The sequence below is a fragment of the Hylobates moloch genome, unplaced genomic scaffold (assembly GCF_009828535.3).
Source record: "Hylobates moloch isolate HMO894 unplaced genomic scaffold, HMol_V3 SCAFFOLD_12, whole genome shotgun sequence".
Taxonomy (NCBI): domain Eukaryota; kingdom Metazoa; phylum Chordata; class Mammalia; order Primates; family Hylobatidae; genus Hylobates; species Hylobates moloch.
In genome coordinates, this window is record NW_026652287.1 from 96211629 (window position 1) to 96234328 (window position 22700).

The following is a 22700-nucleotide window of genomic DNA, read 5'->3' on the forward strand; positions in this document are numbered from 1 at the left end:
TTGCTGGTCCAGGGATCACACTTTGAGAACCACTGTGTTAGAGCACTAGAAAGAAGGCAAGTGTAGCTATAGTACCTAACCGTGAGGGGAACAGTGGTACCAGGTGAGACCAGAGAGGTAAGGAGGGAACTAGTCATTCAACATTTTATACTTCACCATAAAAGTTTGAATTTTATTCTCAGATTGGAAGTAGTTATGGTAGCTTTGAAGCAGGGGAGTGATCTGATCTGATTCATGTTTCAAAAATATCACTGTAAAGGGTTAAAGATAGTAGGAGGTAAGGGGGTACGGATGACTACAAAAGGTAACACGAGAGATCTCCTGTCATGACGAAATAGTTCTTTATCTTGATTGCAATGGTTATACAAATCAACACAGGTGAGGACATGACACAGAACTATATTTAGACTTTATTCCAGTATCTATTTCCTGGGTTCTATAGTTACATACGGTGGAACCAATGGTGGGGGGATTGGGAGAAGGGTACAAGTATGGGTCCTTTCTATATTATCTTTGTAACTTCCTTTTAATTTGTAATTATTGAAAATAATTTTTTAAGATATCATTTTGGTTGCTGTTTGAAAAACAGGCAATAGGGAATCAACAGCAAAAGGAGGAGATTACTATAGTACCCTAAGTAACAAATGTTGGTGGCTTAAACTAGGGTAGTTGTACTGAAGATGGAGGGAAGCAGGCAGATTTAGGACATATTACAAAGGCAGAAGCAACAGGCCAGCAGACACGATTGCTAAATTAGTTTCACACACACTCCTACCACCCAGCTTTTAGTCAGCATTTATAGTAAAAACATCTATTCAAAGATTTTTTTCTTTTTTTCCAGGCAGGGTCTTGCTCTGTTGCACAGGCTGGAGTGCAGTGGTGCAATCACAGCTCACTGCAGCCTCAACCACCTCGGCTCATGTGATCCTCCCACTTCATCCTCCCCACCACAGCTGGGACTACAGGCACACACCATCACACCTGGCTAATTTGTGTCTTTTTGGTAGAGATGGGGTTTTGCTATGTTTCCCAGCTAGTCTCGAACTCCTAGGCTCAAGTGATCCTCCTCACCTCAGCCTCCCAAAGCACTGGGATTACAATGAGCCACCACACCTAGCTCCAAAATATTTTTAAATCTTTACCAGATCAACTGTTAAAAATATATGAAATATGATATGTTAATGGACTATAACTGGAATTGTGTATCAGTCACATCGATCAGGGGTCCCCCAACTCCTCACATTACTGCTTGAGCTCCACCTCCTGTCAGATCAGTGGCGGCACTGATTCTCATAGGAGTACTAACCCTGTTGTAAACTGTGCATGTGAGGGATGTAGGCTGCATGCTCCTTATGATAATCTAATGCCTGATAATCTGTCACTGTCTCCCATCACCCTCAGATGGGACCATCTAGTTGTAGGAAGGCAAGGGCAGGGCTCTGATTGTACATTATGGTGAGTTTTGTAATTATTTCATTATATATTACAACATAATAATAATAGAAATAAAGGGTACAATAAATATAATATGCTTTAATCATCCTGAAACCATCCCCCCAACCTCAGTCTGTGGAAAAACTGTCTTCCACAAAACTGGTCCCTGATGCCAAAAAGGCTGGAGACCATTGATACAGATGACTATCATAATCATGAGTTTGTACAAGTTATTTATGTGGTAAAAAATAGGAAGCTACAATGGTGGGGGTTGAGGGCAGGGAGGAGACAACAGGAAAGTAAAGGAGAGAAAAGAATCGGGGACAACGCCTAGATTTTTAATTTTAGTAACTGGTTAAGTGAGCAAAGTTTGAGTAGAGGCAGATTTGGGAGAAAGGAAATCGAGAATTCTGATTTGGTCATATGAAGTCTAAGGTTCCCATTACACATCCATGTGGAGAAGACAAGAAGGCATTTAAATATGAATCTAGAGATCCAGATGAAGATCCCAACTGAAGATTCAGACTTAGGAGTAGTCAACATATATATGGTAGCTGAAATTGTAGGGTTGGAGGTCACCCAAGGAGAGGGTATAGACAGAGAAGAGATTGCGGCCCATGAGAGAGCCACAATAAAACAGAATAAAATATTCTAACACTTCCAGATCTTGAAACTAATTAACTGGCCAATTCAATAAGATAATAACACTCTGTATTTTAAAAAGTAATGGAAACGTTGGAGACAATATGCTAAGGGAAATAAGTCAGACACAAAAGGACAAATATTATATGGTTCCACTTATATGAGGTACCTAGAATAGGCAAATTCATAGACAGAAAGTAGAATGGTGGTTACCAGGGGCTGGGGAGAGGAGGGAATGTGGAGGTATTGTTTAATAGGTACAGAGTTTCAGTTTGGGATGATAAAAAAGTTATAGACATGGGTAGCGGTGATGGTTACACAACGCAAATACACATGTATTTAATGCTGCTGAACTGCATACTTCAAAATGTTAAACTTTGTGTTATATATATTTTACCATAACTTTTAAAAAGTAATGTAAATCTATATGAAAAACTGCAGCTCTTTAATACTCTGTAATTATTTTCAAGTAAGGATTTCCAATGATTTTTACCACCACAACATGGCAATCATTATGATTCCACTAAAAAACGTTATTTGGCATCTTATTTATCTGGATCTTTTCATTACGTGAACTATGATCAGGAACATGCAATTTCATAGCCCAACTTGTAGCCTAAGCCATTCCCTCCTCCCAATCCTGCTCTTTTAAACATTATTACTAGCCTGATCCCATTCTAGATCCTACATATTATCTAACGGAGTTTATGCCTTCAGCGTCAACCTTTCAAGGAACTTGGGCTATTTGTAGGAGTTAGTCTTCCTTAAACTCCCTATGTTATCTACTGTTGTAATAAACAGTTACTGTTATGATGTAACCACAAACTGTCGAAGACAAACTGTCATAGCTACAGTAAGAGATAAGCAAGATAAAGAGACCTAGGTGAAAGACAGAGGCTCACAATATCCATAAAAATGGAATTTGTTGACTCCAAACATGACAAATTGCTCCAGTGCATAAACAGAGCAGTTAAGAATGACAATTTGGAGTATCAGGAAAACCAGGTCATTTTAATCTTTGCTTTTTGGTGTTACTTCTAATCCTCAATAATCATGATAAGTGACATTCTGTTAGGTTTATCTGACTACACTTCTTGGGAACATGTACATTAGCTGAAGAATTTCAGTTGGTCAAGAAGTCTCAAGTAGTATATGTGTAATAAAACATAATTTTACCTTTCTACAACTGTGATTTATTCTCTTCCTCACATTTAAATTGTCACCTATTCTCATCAAATTCAATAATCTCAATATATCGTCCCATTACAAGAAAAAATAAGTTCAAGGCTATGTAAACACAAGATTCTGAATATAACTTTCTGTGATAAGTCTTAAAATAGAATTAAGACTTATGAAACATCTGTTCTGCTGCAGTGACAGCAAAAAAAAAAAAAAAGACATCAAATAAATTGAGTGTTTATGAGGGAAAGCTGTAGCTCAGATGAACTGAATTTTTTATTGAGATGAAATTCTTATAACATTAACCATTTTAAAGTATACAATTCAGTGGCATTTCATATACTTACAATGTGGTACAACCATCACCTGTGTTCCAAAACATTTTCATATCGCCAAAGGAGATCCCATACACATTAACCAGTCACTCCTCAGTCTTTTCTCCCTATCAACCTCTGGGAACCACTAATCTACTTTTTGTCTCTATGGACTTACCTATTCTGGATACTTCATATAAATGGAATCACAGAGTATTTTGAGTCTGGCTCCTTTCAGTTTTCAAAGTTCATCTATGCTATAGCACATAGCGCTTCATTCATTTATGTATTGAATAATATTCCATTCTACGGACAGACCGCATTCTGTTTATCTATTCATCTGTTGATGGGCATCTGGGTTGTTTCCACCTTAGCTGTTGTGAATAGTGCTGCTACAAATATAAATATTTGTGTACAAGACTTTGATTACCTGATTCAATTATGTGGGGTATATTCCTAGGAATAGAATTGTTGGGTCATATAGTAGTAAGTCTTATGTTTAAATTTTTGAAGAACTGAGGTAAATTAATTTTTGACAGGTGTTTTTGTTTGTTTTTTGAGATGGAGTCTAGCTCTGTCACCCGGGCTGGAATGCAGGGGCGCCATCTCAGCTCACTGCAACCTCCGCCTCCTGGGTTCAAGCAATTCTCCTGCCTCCTGAGCAGCTGCGGGACTACAGGCGTGTGCCACCACGTTCCATTAATTTTTGTATTTTTAGTAGAGACGGGGTTTCTCCGTGTTGGCCAGGCTGGTCTAGAACTCCTTACCTCCAGTGATCTGCCCACCTCAGCCTCCCCAAAGTGCTGGGATTAAAGGCATAAGCCACCATGCTTGGCCTTGACAGGTTTTTAAAAATTGAACACTAAACACTTCTCAGTTAGTAAAAAGAAAACTGATGGGCTCAAAATTCTTTTTCTTCCAGGCACTAAAGAAAAAAATATTTTGTACATTTCAGTTTGTAAATTTTTGTGCAAAACTTTTATTTCATATTTAGGGAAAGGTGTATTGAGTTAAGGCCAGTATGCTTACATGAACTAAATTGGCAAACTTTCAACTTTTTTTTTTTTTTTAACATACTGAATACAAATTCAGGATTCATCATTCCTTGGGTTCAACCCACCTGTCAATGTGGAAACATAGTTTCCATAAATAGACAAAGTAATGTGAATTATATTATAGATTTATAACTGAGTTAAAACCTTCATAGTATGACTCAGTTATCTAAATGAGAGAGATAATATCTCATTTTGGATATTCTATTCTGTTTGGATAGAGGTAGAACATGCATGAGTGAGATTATGGGTATAAGTATAACCAAATGCATCATACACATAATTTCTCCAACATGTTTATAGTATTACCCCCAATTAACGTGTTCTGGATCTAGAGTATGCATGACAGCCACATGCCTAGATATGCAAGAGTAATAGGACTGTGATCATGCCTGTGACTAATCAAGAGACAAGTGATCAAAAATTGGTCCAAAGGCAGTTTATTCAGGGAAATTATAAACTACTGTTATGTGCCATGTGACGTTTCAGTCAATGACAGACATCATATACAACAGTGGTCTCAGAAGATTATAATGGACCTGAAAAACTCCTATAGCCTAGTGATGCCAGTGATGCCGTACCCGATGGAACACAGTAGTGCAATGCATTTCCTTTTCTATGTTTAGATGTACTTAGATACACAAACACCACTGTGTTACAACTACCTACAGTATTCAGTACCATAATACACTGTACAGGTTTGTAGCCTATAAGTAACAGGTTGTACCATGTAGGCTAGGTGTGTAGTAAGCTATACTACCTAGTTTTGTTAAGTATACTCTGATGTTTGCACAATGATGAAATGGCCTAATAATGTATCTCTCAGAATGCATCCCCACTGTTAAGCAATGCATGACTGTATATTCCTCCTACTCCTTCAGCTAGCATTATGCTACTATTTGGCTTTAAAGCTCACTTTTGCTTCATAAACTGCTTACATTGTATGTGAGAAGATCACTTAAAAAGTATGTATGTGTCATTCATTATGTTATATTCTCTGTATTCTGGCATGGACTGTGTCTGTGTATGTGACCTATCTAACAGCATTTATACTCTAAAATATGTTCCACCAAAAAAGAATGCATTGGAATCAGCTATCAGGCACTGACAGGTGACCAAAAAGGTGTAGAATCTCTGTGAAAGTTGTTGGTGAAATCCATGTGCTATTAGAGAGAAAATAAGCAACAGTAGATTATGGTAGCCTATGCTACTAGCAATCTTTGTAACCCAAGAGGAATCGATGTCTCTTACAACGTCTTCAAATATTACTTCAAGTAAGTCAGGTCAAGGAGAAACTCAATAGATCGCCTATTTGCCCTTATTTACTACCTATTAAAAGTTACTACTGTAATAAAATAAGTTTTAAAACTCATATACAACTTGAAAAAACAAATATTTTTAATCTTTCACCATTTGTTAAAAACAAAGCATGTTTTATGATAGTTAATACCAAAATACTCAAGAAAATATGCAATTGGTCTAAAATATTAGCTAAAACATACGTTCATTTTCTTTGACTCATACCTTTTCTTTAGGAAAAGAGGATTGTCTTGTAGTCAAATACTAAAAATATGTCCCAGAAACCATCCACTAAGATATATACTGTGTTTATTTTATTCCTGATCATCACTGGCAAACACATTGGCAAGACCCTTCTATCCTAAGAGTAGGCACACTGGGCTTCCCACCAAAAATTCAATGGGGTGGGGGGGGGGTCCCACCAAAAATTCAATGAGGGGGTCTAAAAGAGAATTAAGGATTTTGCTCTGTGTATCTAGAATAGGTCCTCTGGCAAGAGGAACAACAGTAAAATCATAAAGTAATGTTTGAGATTTGACCCAAATGTACAATTTTCCCCTCCTACATATAATTATATCCAAATTATTATATTAAATTTCCTACTGAGCCTATCCCTCTCTCCTCCCCGCCATAACAAAAACAAAACAAGGCCGGGCGCGGTGGCTCACACCTGTAATCCCAGCACTTTGGGAGGTCGAGGCAGGCAGATCACTTGCGGTCAGGAGTTCAAGACTAGCCTGGTCAACATGGTGAAACCCCAACCCCATCCCTACTAAAAATAACAAAAAACTTAGCTGGGCATGGTGGCCCATGCCTGTAATCCCAGCTACTCAAGAGACTGAGGCAGGAGAATCACTTGAACCCAGGAGGCGGAGGTTGCAGTGAGCCAACATTGAGCCACTGCACTCCAGCCTGGGCAACAGAGTGAGACTCTGTCTCAAAAAAAAAAAAAAAAGGTAGATGTTATCAAGGAAAACCTTAACGAATGAAGGGGTCCTTGCAGAACAGTAGCACTGTTGTAGACTTTGAAGTGAAGAAACCTGGGTTCTAAAGTACTGGTTCTGGAGCTGGGTAACCTTGAGCAAAATGACCCTTCTGAGTAAAGTAAATAAGAAAACTGAAGCCTGGGTAGAATAAATGGCTTACCCAGAGTCATCAACTAGGAAGTGTTTAAGTGTATCCAAAATCCAAACCTATGACTTTAAAAAGTCCAGAGCCCACTCCACTATACCTTTTCCTCTCTCAAAACATAAGTATGTGCATTCTAGTGGAAGGGGTAAGGGTGTCCAGGCTTTCCAACCACTGCCACAAATCTCTAACAGCGGAATTTCAGGCACAGGTAAGGAAGATTTGCCAGATACTCTGCACATCATGACACATTGAAAGCCAGTCACGTAAGTTCCTTCCCAGGTACCATTATGACATCCCTAGGGCTATTTCAGATTTCGATATGTAACCTTCCTCCAGAAATTTCACCAGGATTTTGTATTCAATACATTTAACAAGCTCTTTTTATTTTAACATCTGGATACTACTACTTTATGTTGCAAAAAGCACTGTCAAATGCATGAAACATTATGAAACTATGATGAAGCCACAAACAGAAATTTCACAGACTTCCTATGCACTTTTAACCTGTATTAACTTGGGTTATAAGAATAACAAAAATATTAATAGTTATTTAACAATCAAGATAATATTATAAAATGCATTCTTATTTAAGAACTAGTGAAAAATGGAAGGATATGTGGAATAGAACAATTCATCAGGGTTTGAGACCAGGTATCATAATGTTGGAGTGAGAGGGAAATATTCCAGTTAGTAAGCAAACAAAAGTTATATAGTCTTCAATTTCCTAAGAAACCACGGAATGAGACAGAAATAAACAAAGGGAAGCTATTATGAACTTATCTAAAAAGTAAATTTACATTCTATTCATAAAGTAATTAAAAGGTGGAAGGATCTCCCCCATGCCAAATATTTACCATTATCCTTGCTGCTGTTTTCTTCAATAGTCATTTGTTCAGCCAGTTCAGACAATGATTCATCAATAGTCTGGCTTCCTCGGAGTGTGAGGGATAGCCTTCTCTTAAATTTTTTCATCCTATCAATTGAATGTGGCTTGAAAAATCCTGAAAGAAAAGAATAAACACAAAACTAAAGCTATAAATATTTTACTACTAAAGAAAAATACCGCCTGGGTTTACTGGAAATCTTTAAAATAGGAATATAATGAGGAATTCTCACTTCTGCCAAACATCACCAAATCCAACCCCTTTTTTAAAAAGATTCACCTACTCTGAATAATGCAGTATTTATTTGGCATAATCAGAAGAGCAGGAATTCCATGTAACTAAAGAGTGGGACTTTAAGCATCACGAATAAGTTTAGAAGGACTGGAGATTTTCTTAAAATGTGTATTTTAAAAACTATTATAGTAAAATATCAACATTATTTTGATGCTTAGATTCTATAACATAAATATCAATCATCATATTGGAACCAGCCAGTGATATCTTCAGATATAACTGGGAAGCGGGTGAGGTAATGGAGGAAGACAAAGAACAATGTTTGACAAACAGCTCCAACAAGAAATTTTCCTTTTTATGCTCTTACACAGCCAGTACATTAGAGTTCGGTTTTGTTTTTACTTGTTAGGCTTTCAAGTGTCTCTTTCATCCTAAGAGAACCAAGCTTTAGAAGGAAGAAACGAAAGCCAAATTAGTGGGTACTGAATGCCTGACACACAGCAGACACTTTCATATCTCTAATTCAGTCTTCCTAATTCTGAAAGGTAGAGTATACTATCCCATTTTCACACGAGGAAACATGCTCAAAGAAGTTCCCTGACTCATGTCAAACAAATAAATGACAGAACTGAGATTTAAAACCAGAATTACTATGTACTTTTTCCTCCACACTTTAACATCTTTGAAATCAGAATGTATCTCACAATTAATGTGGTATCAAAATGTAACTGACAGTATTTTTTCTTACAGGTACATAAATTAATGGTATAATTCATGGTAGAGTCTTGGATATGAGGAAACAAGGTACTTACGCCAAACCCAAATTCGTGACCCACAACTTCCTTTCTAACTTGGTATTTCTATGATGAGCTGGCTTACCAGATCGCCATGCACACTATAACCACTGTCCCAACCAAGAGTAAGGGCCGTACAACTCCTCTATGTTAAAGTACAGGGGTTTTACCATCCAGCTCCAGATATCTATTTTATATCTGTACATGTTTTGCTTATTTTCTCATTCTAAGGATTTATTCTAAGTAACTGCGTTTACTGAACAGGTAACCTATGCATATTAGTTATAGAATAATTTTTGTTTGCTCAAAAGCTGGGGGGGAGAGGTATCACAAATAAACTTATAAGTAATAATTTTATATTTTACCACTTTCATATTATATATTTATTATATTTTAACATAAAAACCAGTTGGGCATAGTAGCTCATGCTTGTAATCCTGGCATATTGGGAGACCAAGGCAGGAGGATCTCTTGGGGTCAGGAGGTTAAGACCAGCTTGGGAAACAGTGAGAACCTGTCTCTACTGAAAAAACAAAGAAAATTAGCCAGGCATGGTGGCATCTCCCTGTATGCCCAGCTACTCAGGAGACTGGGGTGGGAGGATCACTTTGAGCCCAGGAATTTGAGGCTGCAGTGAGCTACAAATGTGCCACTGCACTCCAGCGTGAGTGATAGAATGAGATGCTTTTAAATAATGTTTTTTAATAATTTTTTTTAAATCCACTAAAATAAAAATACCAAAAAATACTAAATACACATTAAAATAGCAAGAGTTGCGATTGCACTTTAATAAGGACTCTTTTCACCCATACGCTCTAAAATAAGAGACATACTTTGGTGAGATATTGAAAAGTTTCTATTCCTTAGCTCAGTTTAAAGTCAAGTTTATGCTCCTAAATGTTTTCTACTAACGTATCCTCCAGTTCACAAATCCTCTTTTCAGCTGTGTCTAATCTGCAGTTAAACCCATCTGTTGTGCTCTTAGTTTTAGTTACTATATTTTTCAGCTCTAGAATTTCCATTTGATTCTTTCCTACAGATGCCAGTTCTCTAGTGAAATTCTCCACCTCAGCATCTATTTTCATGAACCAAATACAGTATTTTAAAGCCCATTTTTAACTCCAAAGTCTGAACAATCTATGGATCTGTTTCTCTTGTCAATTTTCTTCTCTTCATCTTTTTGTATGCTTAGTAATTTTTTATTGTATGTAAGACGTTGTGAGTTATCATATGCAAATGTATATGGAAATAATGTACAGCCTCCAGATGATGTTACCTTCCTCCAGAGAGGATTTAATTTTTATTTTTTTAACTCTCTGTAGGAGCAGACTGATGCAATCCAATTGGGACTGAGCTCACTTGAGACTGAGTTTCAGACACTACCAAGATTGGTAGGCCTCTGATTTGTCCTCACTCTATGGTGTGGCTCTTCAACAGATTCCAACTGTAAACCTAGGGCCAGAACAACAACAACAAACTATTGAAAGCTCCATTCAACTTCCTCAGTCGTTTTTTGCTCATCTCTTATGCCTTGCTCAGCTTTTATCTTCTTACTCCCAATAGCTTAAGAGTTGGAAAATGGATCAAGAGGAAAACCAGCACAGAGTGTGTCTGTCTCCCTTCTCTCCTGAATCTTCTTGACTCTTCAAGTGTTGTTTCACTGAGAAGCTTTACAACGCCTTCAAAATGATTTTTTCCCCTAGCATTTCTAGTTTTCAGCAGTTTTAGTCTGTTACAAGTTACTCCATCATAGGCAGAAATGGAGGTTTTGATGTGGATTAGATGAGATAATATATGCACTTCCCAGGCAAAGGAGAAAGTTGCAGTATCCAACTATACAGACATAACCACTTCAGAATCTTGCCACACCATTTTTGAATGAACATTTTGCTGACCAGGAGACCTGCCTATTGTTCTGGATGACAAATAAGGACAAAAATAACAAAGTATTATAGAAATGTTATTACAGAATTAATTCACATAACACAGTAACATTCTGTAACATAGACTAACTATAAATGGATTCAGTATCTATTACAGCACAGAAGTGAGCTATCCAAAACTGTAGCCAACAGCAGGCTAATAAGCACTTGAAAAGTATGTAGTCCAAACTGAGTTGTGCTGCAACTGTAAAATACACAGTGGACTTTGGCTGCCAGGGACTGGGGGAAGGACAGGAATGCGAAGTTATTCTTTAATGGGTAGAGAGTTTACATCTTGCAAGATGAAATGAATTCTAGAGATGGAAAATAGCGACAGATGCAGAACAATATGAAATAAATACCACTGAACTGCACTTAAAAATGGTAAAGATAGTGAATTTCGCTATGTGTATTTTACAACTTTTCTAAAAATTAAAAAAAAAAAACCTTAGTGGCTTCAGACAATAACATTTATTATCCCTCACCAAAAAAAAGTTAGTAACTATTATATTAATAACATGTTGAGGGCCAAGTGCAGTGTCTCATGCCTGTAATTCCAGTACTTTGAGAGGCCGAGGTGAGCGGATCACTTGAGGCCACGAGTTCAAGATCAGCCTGGTCAACATGGCAAAACTCCATCTCTACTAAAAATATAAAAATTAGCCAGGCATGGTGGTGCGTGCCTGTAATCCTAGCTACTTGGGCTGAGGCATGAGAATCACTTGATCCCAGGGGGCAGAGGTTGCAGTGAGCTAGGATCATGTCACTGCACTCCAGCCTGGATGACAGAGGGAGACTCTGTCTCAATCAATCAATCAATCAATAAAATAAAATAATGTTGAAAAATATTTTAGATGTTTAAGTAAAAAAATCACCAAAATTAACTCTGCCTTTTAAAAAGTTTTCAAAAAATATGCCTACAAAAATCTTAAAAATTACACATGGGGTGCACATTACATTTCTACTGGACAATGCTGATATAGAGCATATAAAATGTATTTTATAGATGATTATAATGATAAGAGCATATAAAATGCATTTTATATGCTCTATATCAGCATGGTTTTAAGTGAGTCTAAGAGAAAAAAAAATAGAATCACATAAACCTTAACCTTTTCTTCATATAGTGCATTTGAACAATGTATCAGGGGATATTCTATGTGCTTCTAACTCAGAATAATATGCATGGCACTTATTTCATCATCAAAGAGTGAAGAAAATCCTGGTCTATAAAATAATTTTAACTATACTTATTTTATATTCTGTCAGGAATAAGAAAGATATTTCTAATTCATAAAAGCAAGAGAAAAATACTTATAAAGCTAAACCTTACTATAAAATTTTCAAATAAAATCACATCTTCAAATTGTTCCTATTTTTAATCTGTGGTGTAATTGTAAAATTTTAATTAAATTACAGTGATTTGTAAACACAGATAATAAAGAATTTCATTACCACAGCCTAGATCATTATTAAAGAAAAAATATTCCCAAATGAAATAGATTTCCTGACATTTCTAATTATCTTTAAGTAGAACTGTGCATATTAACTTTTTTCGATAGCTGAGAACAAAGGCACATATGCTAAACTAAAAACACCTTTTGTGACGTAAAAACTACTACTTACATTGGCTTTAAGGTTAATCTTTAATATTTACTATAATAGGGCAGTGCTAAATTACTGATTATCTAAAATTGGAACACTCAACAGTTTGGTTAAAATATTTTATCAGTTTAATAAAAATTTTTGAGATTATTAAGATCTTTACACTATCATTTCTTTTTTTAACTTTTATGCTCAGGAGTACATGAACATGTTTGTTATACAGCTAAACTGCATATATGGGGGTTTGGTGTGCAGATTATTCTGTCACCAAAGTAATAAGTATAGCACCAAATAGGTAGTTTTTTTATCCTCTCCCTCCTCCAATCTTCACCCTCAAGTAGGCCCCGGGGTCTGTTGATCCCCTTTGTGTCCATGTGTTCTCATTGCTTAGCTCCCACTTATGAGTGAGAACATGTGGTATTTGGTTTTCTGTTCCTATATTAGTTTGCTTAGAATAAATGGATGAATCTGGAGGCCATCATCCTACACTATTGTTTCTATGAATGTTAAGATAGATTAAACAGTGTGACTTAATGGTAAATGACTAAATATTCACATTTCAGTGTAAATGTCATTCTTCAGAGAGCCCTTTTCTGACTCTCTCTATTCCTCTATCCTTAGTTTCTACTCATAGCACTTATCATATATATATATATACACACACACACACACACATTGCATATGTATATACACACACGTCTCATATATGTATGTGTGTGTACTGCAAAACTAATGTTTTTCTAGATGTCAAAAACACTTCTAGCTTTTTGTAATACTTAGATCAAATTTAAAACTGTAAAAGGGCAGTAAAGGGTTACAGAATGACAGCACATAACTCTCCATTTAAAGACAGTTGAAAATGTTCAAAAATCAGTTCTCAACAATAAGTACATAAAAGGAACTTGCAAATATAATGCATTGTTATCTTACTTCACCTTGGGCTAAACTTGTTCTTGGATTATCTGCTATACAATTAAGGAAAGTTTTTATGTTTCTTTTATCCTGAAAAGGTAAGAATTCTATTTACTTAAGGAATATAGATAATGATTCTAGAATGCCAACTGAGTTTGGGCCTTACGAATAGAAAAATATGCACACCATACACTGTTTTTAAAGAAGATAACAGCCATAAATACTACCAAACTAGATGTTCTAGTATGAGTCTTTACTTGTAAAAATGGTGTTATAGTGTGGTTTTCTCAGCACTTGCAGTAAGAAACTCTTTGCATACAATTTCACCTTATATTCAAGCTACTCTAATATAAAAGGACTTATTAGAGTGGCAATCCACTGTTTATGTTTTTGAAATATTCTTAAAACAATTTTTTGTTAATAATTGCAAAATATTAAAGAAAAGGCTAAATATTGTTTTTAAATGACTAAATGACTTTCCTTTAGGTAAATAAGCAAAATGTACATGTAGAACAAATCAAGTATTGTGAAGAATATAATCTAGGATTTATACGGGAAGCTAAGATTTTTCCACGTAATGTTGCTTTTGTCAGTCTTTCTGAAATACCAAAGAGATAAAGACAGATTTATTTCTTCATAACATTTTCAGCAACGATGACCATAAATAAAAACTATTGTATAAAAAGTGAACTCATTAGGTGGCATGTAAGCAAATATTCTGTTGTTTTCCCCACAATAATTAAGCCATGACAAATACCGAACACACTCTAGGACATGTAAGCTAATCATACAGAATGAGGAATAACCAATGTTTAAAACTTAAACTTTTTTCAGTAGAGACAATGTTGTTATTTGCATAAAACACAAAGTAAAATACAAAAATTAGCCAGGAGTGGTGGTATGCACCTGTAATCCCAGCTACTTGGGAGGCTGAGGCAGAAGAATCGCTTGAACCTGGGAGATGGAGTTTGCAACGAGCTAAGATCATGCCACTGCACTCCAGCCCAGGTGACAGAGTGAGACGCCATGTCAAACAAACAAACAAACAAAACCATGAAGTGATTGTACAAAACACTGACAGAGCACTGAATTAAAATTTCAATCATGCTACAGGTTTTTTACACAAACACTTAAAATTGTTAATCCTTGGTCAAGTGTGGTGGCTCACAACTGTAATCTCAGCATTTTGGGAGGCCAAGGCAAGCAGATCACCTGAGGTCGGGAGTTCGAGACCAGCCTGACCAACATGGAGAAACCCTGTCTCTACTAAAAATACAAAATTAGCTGGGTGTGGTGGCACATGCCTGTAATCCCAGCTACTCGGGAGGCTGCAGCAGGAGAATCGCCTGAACCCAGGAGGCAGAGATTGCAGTGAGCCAAGATCGTGCCACTGCACTCCAGCCTGGGCCAACAAGAGAGAAACTCCATATAAAAAAAAAAATTAATCCTTGATGTGTTCAAATCTGAGCTGATTTTCTTTTGATAGTACGAATAGTGAAACATACAAACTAGAAAAAAAGAAATGTACCAAAGATTTTCCTCCATTCAAAAATATCATAAGAAAGACAATATTAGTTTATTATGACACTTGAGGTGTAAAATGTCAGAGAAGAATGCTCTAGAGCTTGGTTCTTGTATCAAAAACAACCAGTAAACTGGAAAAACAACAAGAATCAACTACCTTCCAAGTATGGAACCTAATTAGACACTTAAAACAACCAGGAAAGTCCTTCATGCAGAGGCTGCTGATCTTGATAGGAGACTCACATGGGCAAACCAGTAGCTACCATTTCTCAGCTTTGCCACAACAGTAAGGAATAGCAGCCCCCATCTCTGGAGCAACTTATTAGTGCCATAGCAGGCAGTGGAAGAACTTTGTCCTCCAAAAATTCAAGTTCGAATATTTTGGTCAGTTTGGCAGATCACTGAGAGACAGGCACAGAGGCAGATGCTTGCCTTTATTTAGGCCCTCTGGGGCTACCGGACAGGGGAGGCACACCTGCATCTACTGGAAGATCTAATAAGGCAGCACCTTCTTCTTTAAACCAGATATTGTTATATCATTGTCAGGTCACTGAGTTACTACAGAGATAATGGAATAGAAACTTCAGTGACTATACACACAAGAAATACAGTTTGCAAAAATGGTTTTGGAAAGTCACAAAGGGATGACAACAGCCTTCAACTAGCCAAGAAAGGCCTGATGAGTGGGAGAATCTGATAACCACAGTTACCACATTGTAGTACAGTGGCCAGGTCTCAACAAATAACCACAAAGCACACAAACAGGAAAGCATGGCCCATTAAGAAAAAAAGCATTTGACAGAAACCTGAAGCAGCACAGAATTTGGAATTGCTAGTCAAAAACATTAAATCAATTGTCCTAAATATGCTCAAAGAGCTGAAGGAAATCAGGAAAACAATGTATGAGCAAAACAAGAATATCAATAAAGAGACTGAAATTATAAAATGGAATCAAACAAAAATTCCAAAGCTAAAAATTACAATAACTACCATTAAAAAATTCACTAGAGTGGTTCAACAGATTGCAACAGGCAGAAAAAATGATTAGCAAATTTGAAGACAAGGCAATTAAAATTATCCAGTCTTAGAGATACACAGAAAAAAGAATGAAGAAAAATGAATAGAGCCTGATGAACCTACGGGACAGGGACACTATCAAGTGTACCCACCTACACAGCATAGGAGCCCCCAAAGATAGAAAAAGGAGGAAATATTTGAAGAAATAATGGTGAAAAGCTTCTCAAACCTGATGAAAGATATGAATATATACATCCAAAAATTTCAAATATATCCAAGAATAAATTCAAAGGAGATACAAAATTCAGACACATTATATCCAAAGTGTAGAAACTCAAAGACAAATAAAGAATCTTGAAAGCAGCCAGAGAAAAGCAACTAGACATATACATAGGCTCCTCAGTAAGATTAACAGCTGATGTGTCATCATAAACTGTGATGACCAGGCAGCAATAGGAATAGCATATTTTAAATCTAGAGAGAAAACAAAAAGTCAACTAAGAATTTTATATTCAGCAAAACTATCCCTTAAGAATGAAGGAGAAATTTCCAGATAAACAAAAGCCAAGGAAGTATGTTGCCAGTAGACCTACTCTACAAGAAAGATAAAGGGAAACCCTCAGGCTGTAATGAAAGGACGTAAGACATAACACTGGTAAAGATAATTACACAGGTAATTATAAAAGAGAGTATTAATGCACTTTTGGTTTTTAACTCTTTTTGCTTTTGTTTTTTAAATTATTTTATTGTCGTTTTTTAAGTTCTGGGGTACATGTGCAAGATGAGCAGGCTTGTTACACAGGTAAACATGTGCCATGGTGGTTTGCTGCACTTAACCCATCACCTAGGTATTAAGACCAACATGCATTAGCTCTTTTCCCTAATGCTCTCCCTACCCCTGCCCTCCTCCAACAGGCCCCAGTAAGTGTTGTTCCCCTCCCTGTGTCCATATGTTCTCACTGTTCAGCTCCCACTTATAAGTCAGAACATGAGGTGTCTGGTTTTCTGTTCCTGCGTTAGTTTGCTGAGCATAACGGTTTCCAGCTTTATCCATGTCCCTGCAAAGGACATGATCTCATTCCTTTTTATGGCTGAATAGTATTCTACGGTGTCCATGTACCACATCTTCTTTATCCAGTCTATCAATGATGGGCATTTGGGTTGATTCCATGTCTTTGCTATTGTGAATAGTGCTGCAATGTACACATGTATGTATCTTTGTAACAGAGTGATTTATATTCCTTTGGGTATATGCCCAGTAATGGGATTGCTGGTCAAATGGTATTTCTGGTTCTACATCTTTGAGGAATCGCCACACTGTCTTCCACAATGGTTGAACTATTTACATTCCCACCAACAGTGTAAAAGCATCCCTCCTTCTCCGCAACCTTGCCAGTATCCGTTGTTTCTTGAAATTTTAGTAATCGCCATTCTGACTGGTGTGATATGTTATCTCATTGTGATTTTGATTTGCATTTCTCTTAAAAGGCAAAAAAAAATTATAAATCTGCTGATGGGCACATAAAATATAAAAAGGTAATCTGTGACAATAACAATATAAAAGGGAAGACAGAGATATACAGGAGCAGACTATATACTACTAAGTTGGTATTATTTAAATGAGGTTACTATCATTTTAAGATGTTAACTATAATCCTCAAGGTAACCACTAAAAAACTAACTACAAAATATTACAGAAAAAGAAAAAAAGGAATTGGAATGGGACACTATTTTAAAAATTAGCTAAGTGCAATAAAAGGGCAAAAATAAAAAAATTAAGGAGTTAGAAACAAATAAGACATACAGAAAACAATAGCTAACTAGAAAAATTAGTTCTTCCTTATCAGTATTTTAAATGTAAATGGATTAAACTCTTCAATTAAAAGGCAGAGATTGTCAGAGTGGATTTTTTTAAAACCCAATCCACCTAAATGCTGTCTAAAAGAGACTGGGTGCAGTGGCTCATACCTGTAATCCCAGCACTTTGGGAAGTGGGTGGATCACGTGAGGTCAGGAGTTCAAGACCAGCCTGGCCAACATGGTGAAATCCCATTTCTACTAAAAACACAAAAATTGGCCAGGTGCAGTGGCTCACGCCTGTAATCCCAGCACTTTGGAAGGTGGAGGTGGGCAGATCACAAGGTCAGGAGATCAAGACCAGCCTGGCCAACATGGTGAAACCCCATCTCTACTAATAATATAAAAAAATTGCCGGGTGTGGTGGCACACGCCTGTAGTCCCAGCTACTCGGGAGGCTGAGGCAGGAGAATCGCTTGAACCTGGGAGGTGGAGATTGCAGTAAGCTGAGATCGTGCCACTGCACTCCAGCCTGGGTGACAGAGTGAGACTCTATCTCAAAAAATAAATAAATAAATAAAATTAGCCAGGCGTGGTGGCGTGCACCTATAATCCCAGCTATTCAGGAGGCTGAGGCAGGAAAACTGCTTGAATCCGGGAAGCGCGGTTTGCAGTGAGCCAAGATTGTGCCACTGCACTCCAGCCTGGGCAACAAGAGCGAAACTCCGTTAAAAAAAAGGCCGGGCACGGTGGCTCACGCCTGTAATCCTAGCACTTTTGGAGGACAACGCAGGTGGATCATGAGGTCAAGAGATCAAGACCATCCTGGCCAACATGGTGAAACCCCATCTCTACTAAAAATACAAAAATTAGCTGGGCATGGTGGCAGGTGCCTGTAGTCCCAGCTACTCAGGAGGCTGAAGCAGAAGAATAGCTTGAACCCAAGAGGCAGAGGTTGCAGTGAGCCGGTCACACCACTGCACTCCAGCCTGGTGACAGAGAGAGACCGTCTCAAAAAAAAAAAAAAAAGAGAGAGAGAGAAGCACTTTGGATACAAAGACACTAAGAAACTGAAAGTGAAAGGATAGGAAAAAATATTCCATGCAAATAGTAACCAAAAAAGAGCAAGTGTAGCTATGTTTTTGTCAGACAAAACAGTATGATAACAAGAGACAAAGAAGGCCATCATATATTATAAGGGGTTCAAGATGTTAAGCTATATCAATTATAAACATTTATACACCTAAAAACAGAGACTAAAAATACATTAAGCAAAAACAGAATTGAAACAAGAAACGGACAACTCTACAATAATAGATGGAGACTTCAACATCCTAAGTACTGGACAGAAGAACCAGACAGATTTATAAAGAAATACAGGACGTGGCCGGGTGTGGTGGCTCACGCCCGTAATCCCAACACTTTAGGAGGCAGAGGCGGGCAGATCACCTGAGGTCAGGAGTTTCAAACCAGCCTGGCCAACACAGTGAAACCTCGTCTTTACTAAAAATACAAAAGAAACTAGCCAGGTGTGGTGGTACATGCGGGTAATCCCAGCTACTCAGGAAGCTGAGACAGGAGAATTGCTTGAAGTTAGGAGGCAGAGTTGAAGTGAGCCAGGATTGCACTCCAGCCTGGACCACAGAGTGAGACTGTCTCACAGAAAGGGGAGGGGAGGGGAGTGGAGGGGAGGGGATGGGAAGAGAGGGGAGGGGAGGGGGAGGAAAGAAATATAGGACTTGAACAGCACTATATACCTATTGTATTAGACCTATCAGATATACATAGTACACTCCACCTAACGAGCAGAATACACACTCTTCAAGCACACATGGAACATTCTCCAGGACAGACCATAAGGCAGGCCATAAAACAAGTCTTAATAAACTTTAAAAAACTAAAATCATAAAAAGCATCTTTTCCAATCAAAATGGAATGAAACTAAAAATCAGGAACAGAAGGAAAACCGGAAAATTCATGTATATATGGAAATTAAGCAACATATTCTCAAACAAGCAACTGATCAAAGAAGAAACCACAAGAGATATAAAAAAGACCCTCATGCAAATGAAAACAAAAACACAACATACATAAGCATATGAGATGTAGCTAAAGAAGCGTAAAGAGGATGTTTATAGCTATCAAAGCTTACATTAAAGGAAGAGCTCAATAACCTAATGGTACACTTTATAGAATTAGAAAAAGAACATCAAACAAAACTCAAAGCTAGCAGAAAGAAGAAAATAATAAAGTCCAAATTGGAGATAAACAAAATAGAGAATAGAAAAAGAATAGAGACAAAACAAAACAGAAAGTTGGTTCTTTAAAAGATCAACAAAATAGGCTGGGTGCAGGGAGGCCAAGGTGGGTGGACCACCTGAGGTCAGGAGTTCAAGACCAGCCTAGCCAACATGGTGAAACCCCATCTCTACTAAAATATAAAAATTAGCTGGATGTGGTGGCGTGTACCTGTAATCTCAGCTACTTGGGAGGCTGAGGCAGGAGAACTGCTTCAGCCTGGGAGATGGAGGTTGCAGCGAGCTGAGATCGTGCCACTGCACTCCAGTCTGGGCAACACAGCGAGACTCCATCTCAAAAAAAAAAAAAAAAAGAAAAAGAAAAAAAAAAATCAACAAAATAATTTTAGCTAGACTAACAAAAAGAGATTACACTCAAATGACTAAAATCAGAAAGTGGAAACATTACTACCAATTATACAGAAATAAAATGGATTATAAAAGAATGCTATGAACAATTATATGCCAACAAACTGGATAGCTTAATGAAATAGACAAACTCTTACAAACACACAAACCAGCAAAACTGACTTAAGAAGAAACAGACAACCAAAATATACCTAAGAAGTGAGGTGACAATCAGTATAAAACACTTCCAACCAAAAAAGCCCAGAACCAGATGACTTTACTGGTAAAGTCTACCAAACATTTAAAGATGAATTAACAACCTATTCCTAAACAACTGAAGAGGAGATAACACTTCTTGACTTCTGTAAGGCCAACATTACCCTGACACCAAAGCCAAACAAAGACACCGTAAGAAAACAAAATTTTACAAGTCGGTATCCTTTATAAATATAGATGCAAAAATCCTTAAGAAAATACTAACAAATTGAATTCGGTAGCATATTAAAAAGATTATACCAAATGGGTATATAATGAACTAGGATTTGTCTCAAGAATGCGACGGTGGTTCAACATAAGAAAATCAATTAATGTAGCCAGGCGCAGTGGCTCACGCCCATAATCCCAGAACTTTGGGAGGCTAAGGCAGGTAGATCACCTGAGGTCAGGCGTTGGAGACCAGCCTGGACAACATGGTGAAACCCCGTCTCTACTAAAAATACAAAATTAGCCGGGCATGGTGGTGCATGCCTGTAATCCCAGCTACTTAGGAGGTTGAGGTGGGAGAATCGCTTGAACCTGGGAGGTGGAGATTGTCTTATGCTTTGAGTTTCATCACACAGACATTAAGACAGACATGGTGAGATTTAATAAAATTAATACATTTTACTCCTTCATCAAGAAGATTCTTAAGTGAAATTGTTTCTGTTTCTTTCCCTGTATGTGGGAAGTAAAGAATGCCACTGCCATGATTTTGAAATAAGGAGCCAGAAGTTTTACACACATTGCATATGTACCACCAGGGCAAATGTCAACAGAGTTTAAAAGGCAGGGGGGAGGGGGAGACAAATATTTTAGTATTATGAAAATTAGGTTTTGACCTTGTGGGCTTTCTGAAAGGGTCTCAGGATCACAAATCACACTGTGAGATTTGCTAGGTTAGTTTCCCAAGCTGAATTTCAATTAACCTATCTTAGCAAACAGAACATTAATAATTCAGTAAGAAAGGTAATAGCTAGTAATAATAGTAACCATAATCAAAATTACTAATTGCTGAGCACAGGAAGTAAGTTTGGGGGAAAAAAGTAAATTAAGGATTGAACCTATTGGAACAAATTTAATCTAGACCTCAGAAAAAAAAGTCAATGTTTAAAGTGTCAGTCTGAGAGTTGCACTTACATAAAACCAACTGAAGCCAGGAAGGGGGTATGTGTAATAAGAGGCAAGGTCAGAAACTTGAGGAATACTTAAAGTTAACAAGTAGACAAGGGCCAAGTGTAATCAACGCAGTTCCAAACAGAATGGATAGAGACATCAATTCTGACAACTGAAGAAACATTAGAGACAACCTGGGCCAAGCAATTTATTTTATGATTAAAGAAACAGAGACTGAAGAGGCCCAAAAAAGTGAAGTGATCTGGCCAAGTCTCTGAAAGTGAGAGAGTCAGATCTTAAAATTTCACCTTAGGGATCCCAACTCAATTTTCTTCCCACAATAGCAAATTTCCAGAGTTAGGAAGCAACTCTTACCTGCTAACTACTGAAGAATTAAAATCTAGCACGAGAGACAGATTTCGAGAAGAAAATAGCACGTTTATCTCTACTCCTTCAAACTCTGCTCCTCTTGCAGCCTTCACCATGGCAGTAAATGGATGGTAACTACAGTCTAACATTTACTCTTTCCTTTTCTCACATTCCACAATCAATGCATCACCAAAGCCTTCAAAATGTATCAAGTCTGACCACATGAACTGCTCAAATCCTGATCCAAGCCCAGCCTCATCATCTCTTTGCTTAGAATTTAATGTTTAGAGCATCCAACTGGGCATGGCGGCTCACATCTGTAATCCCAGTGACTCGAGAGGCTGAGGCGGGAGAACTGTTTGAGGCCAAGAGTTCCAAGACCACCCTGGGCAACATAGTGAGACCCCTCCTCTTAAAACAAAAATTAAAAATTAGCCAGGCAGGGTGGCACATGTCTAAAGTTCCAGCTACTCAGGAGGCTGAGACAGGAGGATTACTTGAGTCCAGAAGTTTGAGACTGCAGTGAGCTGTGATCTCGTCACTGCACTCCAGCCTGAGAATCACAGTGAGACCCC

General features: G+C 37.4%; 2 protein-coding genes across 2 annotated transcripts in view; one reads left to right on the forward strand and one right to left on the reverse strand.

Annotated features, from left to right (window-relative positions):
* ELK3 (ETS transcription factor ELK3) overlaps nucleotides 1-10420 on the forward strand; it is a 136850-nt gene extending 126430 nt beyond the window's left edge. The window contains exon 5 of the mRNA XM_058426050.1: nucleotides 10286-10420. Coding sequence (XP_058282033.1) covers nucleotides 10286-10366 — 81 coding nt within the window. The 3' untranslated portion in view covers nucleotides 10367-10420. The remainder of the gene's footprint in view (nucleotides 1-10285) is intronic.
* Nucleotides 1-22700, reverse strand: part of CDK17 (cyclin dependent kinase 17) — a 112880-nt gene that overhangs the window by 42214 nt on the left and 47966 nt on the right. The window contains exon 2 of the mRNA XM_032170951.2: nucleotides 7906-8052. Coding sequence (XP_032026842.1) covers nucleotides 7906-8023 — 118 coding nt within the window. The 5' untranslated portion in view covers nucleotides 8024-8052. The remainder of the gene's footprint in view (nucleotides 1-7905; nucleotides 8053-22700) is intronic.